Source organism: Numida meleagris, chromosome 6, assembly GCF_002078875.1.
Source record: "Numida meleagris isolate 19003 breed g44 Domestic line chromosome 6, NumMel1.0, whole genome shotgun sequence".
Lineage (NCBI taxonomy): Eukaryota > Metazoa > Chordata > Aves > Galliformes > Numididae > Numida > Numida meleagris.
In genome coordinates this window covers 56,950,015-56,960,289 of record NC_034414.1, presented here as the reverse complement: position 1 = coordinate 56,960,289, position 10,275 = coordinate 56,950,015, and the positions used below count along the sequence as shown (strand labels likewise).

Genomic DNA, 10,275 nt, shown 5'->3' with positions numbered 1-10,275 from the left:
AAAGGGAACGCTCGTTTTCCCCGTGTGTTTGGTTTGGCAGGAGCTAGAACGTCAGTAAAAGACATCTCTGCAGCTGTCTGTTAGTGGAAATGAATGGATCTACCCCTAAGCCAACCTGGGGTGGTGCCCATTCAGCCACAAGCCCAGGAATGCTGGGTCACAGCTCCCCTGCGTTACACGGTGACAGGGAGGGAAGCAGTGGCCTGGTTGGTCTGCTTTGGCTTTTGAAAGGTTTTTCACCATGGTGGATGAGAAAAGCATTTGTTTGGCTCAAATGAAATGTTCTAGGGAATGGGATCTGCCATTCCCCAAGGGTGCTGGTGGTTCGGGGTGTTCATCTCTCGTGAGAAGGCTGCTGTGCAGCTGGGAAGGCAGCTTTTGTGCAAGAAGAGGAGGTACTGGGCTCGTGGTGCTCAGCGCCGTCGGGTTCAGTAACACAAGAGCTTCGATTCTTTTTTTTTAATTAGAAAACATTTTATTATTGTGGTTATTTACACCCTTTCCTCGGTAAGTGTATAAATGTAAACATTTATTATAGATCTAGTTCTCTTATCTTACAATTCATACCCAGTTCAGAGTAAATGGCATTTTTAAGCATACAAGGAGTGAGGAAATTTAAGCTATATTCACAGAATATACATCTGCGTGCAGTACAGTCCACCAGCCCTAAGCTAGTGGTATAGACACTGTGCCATTGGCTCTACTTCTGCTCCTCGTGTGTACGCTGGAGTCTGTGATGTCGTCGGCGTGATCCTCGCTCTTCTTCTCCTTTAAGCTGTTGATGAACCTCAGGGTTATCTCGTCCCACTCTTCGGGGAGCAGCATCAGCAGGAACCCAATGCAAATGATGATGGTGGCTCCCAGCCTCACCACGCTGAAGATCATTTTGTGCTTCAGCAGATCCACAGCTGCGAAGGAGAAACAACACCGCCATCAAAACTGCGGCAGGAAAAGGACTGTGGATCAGAGCAGCCTGGCCTATCTCCGTGATGTGCATCCTGCAAGGCCATGTCACCCGGTAAAGACTTCTCCTTATATCTAACCTAAATCTACCCTCTTGAAGCTCAAAACCATTTCCCCTTGTTCTATCACCACAGACCCTGCTCAAGAGTCTGTCCCCTCCTTTCCTGCAGCTCCCCTTTAGCAATTGAAAGGCTGCTATCAGGTCATGTCCTTGTGCCACGTGGATTAGCGACAGGGAGGGCAGTGAGCTGGAGGTGATTCCTCCAGGCCCAGCCTCCCAGCTCCACGAACATAATAACAGCACGTCCCAGCCCTTACAGGGCTGCCAATCGCACTGCGCATCTCTGACCTGCATCCTCCTTAAAACAGAGATGTTTCTTTGGAAATGTGCCCAAACACCTGGAGCTGCAAGGCCAGGGGGCTGGAGGAGGAAATTAGAAGAGCAGAGACAGCGGCTACGGAAGAAGAAGAAAGGAGTTTGGAGTAAAGCTCCACGTGGATGGGCTGCCCTCATCAGTCACCAGCCCTGGGGCCGCTGCCTGCCCTCCTCCATGCTCAGTGTGGGCACAGCCACCACTTCCAGGGAAAGGAAGATGAAAGAAATGGCTCCGGCTGCCGAAAATCCCACCGCCATCAGGAGCACGTGCGGGAGCCAAGCGGCATCGAATCACTTCTGAAACATGGGGCAGCACATTTTGGCCATTTAGACAAAGAACTGCTGCTGCTGTCTGCACGCTGCTTGTCTTCCAGCCAACGAGCACGCCACTCGTACCTGCGTTCCCGGGGACGCTGAGCACTGTGCCAATGGAGATCAGAATGGGGTAGGTAAGCACGACGCCAACGTTAACCAGAATGTTGAAAGCTGGGGAAAACAGAGAAAGCAATACAAGATTATGCGGAAAAGCACCAGAACGAGACTCTTCTCCTCCACTCTGACCCCAGAAGTGGGATGGGAACTCTAACCACAGAGCCATTAAGGTAGGAAAAGACCTCTAAGATCATCTAGTCCAACCATCCACCTACCGCCAGCAGTGCCCACTGCCCATGTCCCTCGGTACTACGGGGCACTCATGCAATTAGCCTATGAAGCCAGCTAAGCAGGCTGTAGTTAGACCACAGTCTTGCTGCAGTGCTGGATGCAGTACAAACGCTCAACATGGATTTATGGGATTTTTATTTTTTTTTAATATCAGCAGTCCTGGACAGCAGAACTCTGGGTGGTAAGGTATCCCTACTTTTTGTCCCTTTGATGCTCACAGAGAAGCTGCCGTTCAGCTTAGAGCAGCTCCAAGGAATGGCAAGGGCTTAGCTCTCAGCAGCTCAGCTGTCAGACCCGCTGTGTCGCAGCACGGCTGCACCGATGGGCTGTGTACTGGCAACGACATCCTCTTTGTTTCTGTGTAATATACTTGTAGTGGAGACAAACCTCTACAATTATGAAATAATTGAGACTTTAGCAAAGGAAAGGATGTTTTTATACCTGCAAATTAAAACACCCCTGGGCTGAATCCAATAGCTTTTCTGCCTGGCTAGAGGACAGCAACTGCAGCTCGGGAAGAAGAGGTGTTAGGGGAGAGAGGAGGGGACGAGAAGGCTGCAGGAAATGACACAGACAGCACCAGCCTTCACAGACCCCCAAAAAGCCACGCAACCTCTGCCCAGAGCCTGCAGCACCCCAGAAATGTGCCCTGCATCAGTGGGTCTCCATGTCAGGGCCGTGTGCCCTGCAGAGCCTGCCAGGAGCTGCTCAGCTACGCGCAGCCCTTTGAAATTCCATTTTTAGCAACCCATCTGGGACAGAGAAAGCGAAGCATCAATAAGACCGCTGTAGGAATGCAAAGATGAAAAGTGAACAATTAGTATGACCGCTCCGTGTTTGTCCTCTTCTACTAATATTAGTGTTAAGGCCTCCAATGGAAAGCGTTAATCATTCCTCAAGGAGTACCAGTGTGCACTGAGGTCAGACTCCATCTGTGAGAGCTTTGCTGCTTAAGCGGGGGGAGGAAATGTCTGTCTGAGGCTAACTTTGTACTGGGGGCAGAGGGAAGGGACAGAAAAAGGAGCACCTGTTTCATCACGTACCTAACCAGAGGCCAGCTACTCCACACAGGTAGCCCCATGGCACAGCAGAGAAGGGCGACCAGTACTCCACCTTGGTAAAGTACAGTATGATCGGGGTAACAGAGATGAAAATGAAATTGAAGAAGCCCAAGGTAGAAACAAAGTGAGCAGCCTCCCCGAAGTTCGCACTGCCAAGAAACATTTTGAACAAAACCTGGGAAGGAAAGAGGAGAGTTTTAGACTCGTGGATGTTGTGGAAAGCAAAGTCCTCCTGCACAGCATCCTCCATTCCCTTGGGGAGAATGGGTACACCAGTACAGGGTGTCACATCTACTAAGGATCCCCAGTTCCTTCTTAGCAGAGGTGCCCTCAATGAGTTCTTCTCCCAGTCTGTGCACACGGCTGGGACTGCCCCAACCAAAGTGCAGCACCTTGCATTTGGCTTTGTTGAACCCCATTAGCCCCATTACATGGGCCCACCTTTCGAGCTTGTGCAGGTCCCTCTGGGTGGAATCCCTTCCTTCTGTTCTATCAGCTGCATCTATCAGCTTGGTGTCATCAGCAAATGTGCTGAGGGTGGACTCAATGCCACTGTCTGTGCTGTTGATAAAGGTGTTGAAGAGCACCAGACCTAAGACGGACCCATGTGGGACACCACTCGTGCCTGGCCTCCACCTGCACACAGATCCATTGATCACAGCCCTCTGGCTGCGACATCCCAGCTAGTTCTTTATCCACCCAACAGTCCAGCCTTCAAACCCATCTCTATCTAAAGATGAGGATGTAGTGTGGAACCATGCCAAAGGCCTTGTGTAAGTCCACACGGGTGACATGTCATGATGCTTATCACAAAATGCCAAGAGGAGCGTAACTAAGAACCCAAAGACACAGCAGTCCATGTAAGGAAAGTTACAGGAGTAAATACAGCCACCTTGAGCCCAACCTCGAGGTGGGCTATGTCTTTCTAGGTCAGCCATGTCCCTCCCTTCTTCATCTCTCACCTCCAAGAGCAGCTGCTTCTTTCAAGCAGGACTCAGAGCCCTGCTGCCTCTAACACACAGCCTGCACCAGGCAACCAGGGGCTCCGAGCCCGGCACAAGAGCAGAATACACAAGAGCTCTGCACTGCAGACCAGGGACGAGACGTCTGTCCCTGCAGAAGGGACGCAGTGCTGTCCTGCTGCACGTGGCCCACTTGAAACAGTGTCAATAAATGGCAGTGGCAAGAAACGGTTAAAACACGATCCTAAGGTCCTTGCAGCAGGACAATAGCAGAGATTTCATTAAGGGCTCGTAAAGCAAAGGCATTCTGAATATTTGGCAGCTACAGACTAATTAGCCTCGTAGTAGAATTTCTGACACTGTGACATTGCCTGGTCACAACGTGAATGACACATGAATGAAGCACTTAATTCATCGCGATCCGCTCTGTACGTTCACGTTTTAAACATCTAATGTTAAAGGAATGAAAATCTTAACAACCAGTTCTGACCTACCTTATACAATGCAGACGTAGAGGCTGACCCAACAGCATATGCTACGCCGATAATTGAATCACCCTGGAAACCATCTGCATATGCCATCATTACGATTCCTGTGATTGCCATTATTGCTGCGACTATCTGCACAGACAAAGCAAAGCAATACGAAGCTCAGCGCGGTTTCATTAGAAAGAAAGAGATTATCACTGGGGGGGGGCTTTAATGAGTGTCACTAGCTACGTTCCCTGACTTGAAACCTTCCCGACTTCCCTTAAAGAGGTGGTTATATACTGTTGGGAGAGATGTAAAACATAATGAAAGTGTATGCACTGAGAGTGATATGGATCTATAGCAACTGCAAATTCTCCTGGGTACTACTCACATAACGTCCATCATTACGTATGCTACAAGCTAAAGTCCCACTTTAAAGATGTGACTCCAAGAGCGAGACATTTCTAAGACATTTTGCCATGCAAGGGGGTGAATACTCATCGAAGCCACCACTTGGACCTGAAATGCAAACATTTTGATGGGCAGCCTTCCTGGAGCTCAGCCCAGGAGAATGACCCTCGTGCTGGGGAGCAGCTGTACACAACTGGGAGCCATCTACGTTTCCCAGCAGCAGCGCCAGCTTTCTGAGACAGATGTGGCCAGATGCCTGTAAGAATCCTTTACCTTTGTGCTTAGGGCTTGTAGGGTTGTTGGCTTTTTTTTGCCTCATTTGAGAATCCCAGACAGAGCTCCTAAGAAACTCAAAGGAAAAAGAACAGAAATATATACCTATGATGCATATAAAATCCTAGGTCCTGACTCCAGGAAGCTTCATGAAGTGCCAGGGATCACTCCATGCTTTATCCTTTGAAAAAGCCCTTCTCTCTACCTACCTGCCCTAAGCAGGTAAATTCGGTGTCTTTACCTTTTTTGCTTTCAAAGACAGTGACTACCTAGCTGCCATGGACTTCAGAGGGAAATGTCTCCTCAGACCTGGGGAACATTACAGCTCCATTTCTGAAAGATGGGTTTTTATATGGATTTAAAAAAGAATTACTACAGCACTAAACACCTTGCCATTATAAAAAAGATTGCTTGGGTGCGAGAGCTCGGCGTAGAGCAGAAGATGCACAAATGCAGATCCCTAAATTTGGCTGTTACAAAGTCATCAGCAATACACAAGGTTCGGATGCTTTTCTCTTATCAGATACCCATTAAATCACACAACTCCCCAGCGAGCAGGACAAGGAGGGCCCCCTCCATCCATACAAGCTAGAACAAATATGGTTATGTTCAGTAGCACGCTGTGTTGCAGTCAGCTCCTCAGCAGCCTGCTTGGCAGGCAGGGCTTTCTGCCTCCTTGTCCCTGGTACAACCCCAGACCAACACCACCAAGAGGTGGGCATTGGGTTAGGAGTTCTTCCTAGAAACCTCACTTAGCTGCACATAACAAATGTTTACTACCGGATGAACTTGAGCTTCACGTGCTCCTCCCACACAGGCAGAGATTTGTCCATAAAACCATCTGCCCTACTGCAGAGCAGCCTGACTTCCAGATCTCACAAAGGTTCACCAAGAGTCCCACAAACCAACTGGTACTTGTACCAAGCAGATGTGAGTTACACTGAGGCAATAAACACACAAGCTTCATAAAACAACTTCAGCTGCACCAGCCAGAAGAGCAAAGCCAAGACGAGGACACATGTAAATGTGTCCATGCATGGGACATCCCTGGGAATCAACAGTCAACTCCCATGGTGAAGCCAAACCTCTGAGATTGCAGCTAAAATGTTAGCACTCCTAAATCCCAATGGCTGGAAGGGACCTTTTAAAATCCCATCAAGTCCCAGTCCTTATCATGGGCAGGGACACCCCCTACCAGCTCAGGTTCCCCACGCCCCATCCAGGTTGGCCTTGGGCACCTCCAGGGATGGGGCACCCACAGCTTCTCTGGGCATCAGTGCCAGCACCTCACCACCTCATAGAGAATTTCTTCTTTATATCTAATCTAAATCTCCCCTCTATTTGTTTAAACTCATTACTCCTTATCCTGTCACTGTACTCCCTGTCAAATTATGTAATAATTGCCTAAAACTGCTGCTCCTCCTTATGGTTTATCCTAGCATACCAGTAGCACAACAGCCCAGGCTTGAAGCAATGTGGAGTTATACTCAGCACTTGTCTGAAATCAGCATGACACCTCCTGTTAGTCTGCAGAGACCCCCCTTGCCCTGCTGTGCTGCACGTCTGGTTTCATCTGAGGCTGCATGGCACATCCCTCCTCGTGCATAAATTCCAATGCAGCATTTCAGCTGCCAGCTGGAATCCTTCAGCCACAGCATTTCAAGCAGTATCTCCCATAAGGTAAAACAGGGGAATCTGATGCAGTTATCCCCTTCTTCAGATGGAAAGGGTCAAGATTAAACTCTACGCTTGGACCCAGTAAGTGAAGCCTTTCCTGGCCCTGGTGACCAGTAGATCCATCATCCCCACAGAAAGGACCTTCCTGTTGGAAAATCACCTTTCCAGCCTGACTGCACCCAATTCTGAGAGACACTTTCCTAATTTAATCAACAATTTAGAAAGCCAAGCACCTTTATCCCTGCAACGACCACAACAACAGACAGACATGGGGCATCGTCTCGTAAGACTTCAGATACATATGACCTGATATGGGAAAGCGGAGAGAACGTTATTTCAACTTCGTGTCCAAAGCTCCTCCTGCAAAGTGACACACCACTGCATGAGCACAGCTGGCCTCGTGTGTTTGCCTTAGAAACCTGAGCACGCATCCTGCAGACAAGGAGCAGCAAGGTCACGGCCAGGCAAGGCTGGTTGCTGCAGCTGATGGCTCGTTAATTAAGGCTTTTAATTAATGGAAGAGTGGAGGAACTTTCTCTTGGAGCCTCGTAGGTAAGGAATGAAATAAGCTTGCCTTTTTCCTGGATGACAGCTAGGCCAACTAACAGTTAGGAACAATTGCCCTTCTGTGTGGAGCACATGGCAAAATGGGGTGCTGTAGTAAGGAAATCTGAGTCTACCCTACAGCCAACCTTTTTTGGGGGGGAAAATAATGCCCCCAAAGCACTCTGCACCTACCCAAAAAGCATTAATTCAGCTGCCAACTTCATAGAATGAATACAACCACAGGCTGAAACTTGGAAACGTTTAAGCATGTGGCTACATCTAAGCATCATAAACCCACAGAACTATTCAAACGTGGCAAGTCCTTCACGCATTTGTGCTCGCCCTGAGCCAGAGCTGTCCAGCCTTCCACAAATCCCTGCATAACATGGGCGCAGGGTGCATCTTATCCATCTGTAAGGCATTCATAAGTGTCCAAGCAAACCAGGTTATGGCATAGTAGGGGTTTGTGTGATGCTGTGTGATGATAGAACAAGGAGCTGAGCTCGAAAACACTGGCTGGGCTCCAGGCTGCTGCGTGCTTTTGCACAGTTTATGCAATTACCCTTTTTCTTTTCATCCCCTCCATGCCCAAATAACCAAATCACGCCTGCTGTCTGAGATGCATTCAAAATACCAAAGGCTCGAGTCCACGCTGCTTTGCTGTGTTTTAGTTCTCAAACACTCTCCTGCGTGGTTATTAACATCATTAAGTGTTACTCTGGCAGGAGGGCTGCTGGAAAACGCTGCTAATTACCCCTCCCAGCACAGTGCATGCAGAATCTGCCGCTTAGCAGCAAAAGCAGTTTCTTTCATGTGCAGGATTTGCTGTTTGCTTCTTCTGCCAGCTTTTCCTTGTACAAGCCTCACGGTGTTTACAGCATTAATGCTAATGCATATTTATAGCAGCTTTATATCAGTCAGTGAAAAATAGCTAATATCTGAGAATAGCTTTAGCATTTTTCACCTGCTTTCTTTAAGAAAGCAGGCTAGGGAAATGCAAAAAAAAAAATCTTAAATTTCCCAAATTTCCTATTTTTTCAGCTGGGCTCAGCATCACCTTACACAAGTGAGGAATAACAGCAGGAAGCCGAGATGATCAAGGGGCTGAGGGAGGGGAAACAGCCTCAGAAGTCACCGCTCCCGTTAATTGCTGTGCAGAAGAACTGAGGATTTCAAGCCCTGCCACCAGCTCAATGGGGGTAGGGCACGCTCAGATATCTGAGTTTTTACATTTTTAATTATATATGAAATGGATACATGGATGTCTGGCTTTAGTTCTGCAAGGTGAGGTGCCTGTGCCCTTATCTTCAAGGGAAGTATGGCACGGACCTTTGGCTGAACCCATTCAGCAACAGCCCCTACCTAAAGAAGAGCTTCTCATGGGACAACACGTGGGTGCCCAATGCTCCGTGTCATTACCGACTGCCCAGCCAGTCCTGTCCATCCACAAAACCCCAGAACTGTTTTACCTTCAATGATTCCCTCTCCTGTCCCCCAAAGCCAAGCACAGCGCTCTGGGCAACGTGCTGCTGTCTGCTCCAATCGCCTGTGAGTCAGGGTGCCTTTTCCTTTCATTTCTGAACCAGTTCTATCACACTGCTAATTAAAAACGAGCCGTTGTCTTCATCATTTTTTATAAAAGCAGTCCACTTGGGCGAGCATCCTGATCCTTCCAGCTTTCCACAGGACTTCCATTCTATTGTCCCTCCTGGTCCTAGGCACCAGCCTGGCCCCACACTGTCACTTGGTGGGGCTCAAGGCCCTGGACAGGCCCAGAAGGATCACTGTCATGGTTTTGTGATTTTCTGTTATTGGTATTCCACATCATAACATCATGTAGTGTATGTGAGGCTGGTGGTTTATGCACGTGTATGTGTGGTGTATGTATGTATTTTACACATTGAAAACAGCTGCCTACTCAAACAAGGAATAAAATTGCTTTGGTTGGAACCTAAGCATTTATCACAAGGTTTAAAATGAAATTAACTGACTGTACGTAGCACTGTAACCCAACAGACAGAAAAGGTTGATACAAAATTGGAAGTCCTGCTGTAATTCAACAAATTACAGCTAGCTGTAGCAGCTAAGTTCGTATTACCTCTGGAGTGTGACACCTCTAACTTATCTTCAGGCTCACGTTTGCATCACAAAGCTAAATGAGAAATGGTTTCATGGTATATACATACCAGAATGCAGCAGGACTATGGCAGTGTAATAGCTTATGGTTTGAGGTAAGTATGAAAACAAGAGAGGTGAAAACCAGGCATGCCATTACCCTTGCTCCCATGAACCTGTCTTTCAGCACAATCCAAGAAAGCAAGAAGACAAAAGCTTTGTTACAGCAGAACAGAGCGGAGACGTCTGTGGCTGTCAGCTTCTTTAAAGCCAGTAAATACAAGTAGTTAGTCAAAGTCCACAGAATAGAAAAGGGAGCAGTCCTTTTAAGAAAGAGTTTCAGCGTCAGACCATCTTCACCAAAAATCCGACTGCATTCCCTAAGAAAAGAAAAAAGAGTTTAAAACTCAGCTAGGATTCTGCTTAGCATGCACTCCAGCACGGCAAACATTCATTAGACTTTTATCACATGCAATTAAGTGCTTTTCTTAACTACTCTGCACGCCCATAAGAAAGCATTGTTCAATTCACATAGAGAAAATAACCAACATTTTTCTCAAAACAGCAGTTTCACAAGTAGAGAAGCAGCAGCTTACCTGGAATAATCACACTCTACGCAACAATAATCCCAGAGGTGCACACGTAAATGAAGGTCATCTACAAAACACTGACAGCTCTCAGCTTCTGCCTTCAAGGCCACGGAAAAGGTGATTACAGCTGCAGTTTCTCCCTGTAGCTTGACAATTTTTCTCTTGCTT

General features: G+C 47.7%; 1 protein-coding gene across 7 annotated transcripts in view; it reads right to left on the bottom strand.

Annotated features, from left to right (window-relative positions):
- The window catches only part of SLC35F4 (solute carrier family 35 member F4), a 106,042-nt gene continuing 96,220 nt past the window's right edge, over nucleotides 454–10,275 (bottom strand). For 6 of the 7 annotated variants that reach the window (XM_021400903.1, XM_021400908.1, XM_021400910.1 and 3 more), the window contains 4 exons: nucleotides 9,678–9,897; nucleotides 4,520–4,645; nucleotides 3,046–3,238; nucleotides 768–1,825 (listed from right to left, as the gene is read on the bottom strand). In XM_021400903.1, the coding sequence (XP_021256578.1) occupies nucleotides 1,419–1,825; nucleotides 3,046–3,238; nucleotides 4,520–4,645; nucleotides 9,678–9,897 (946 nt within the window). In that variant the 3' untranslated portion in view covers nucleotides 768–1,418. Of the gene's footprint in view, nucleotides 1,826–3,045; nucleotides 3,239–4,519; nucleotides 4,646–9,677; nucleotides 9,898–10,275 lie in introns of all 7 variants that reach the window. The other variant, XM_021400906.1, reaches the window with a different exon arrangement.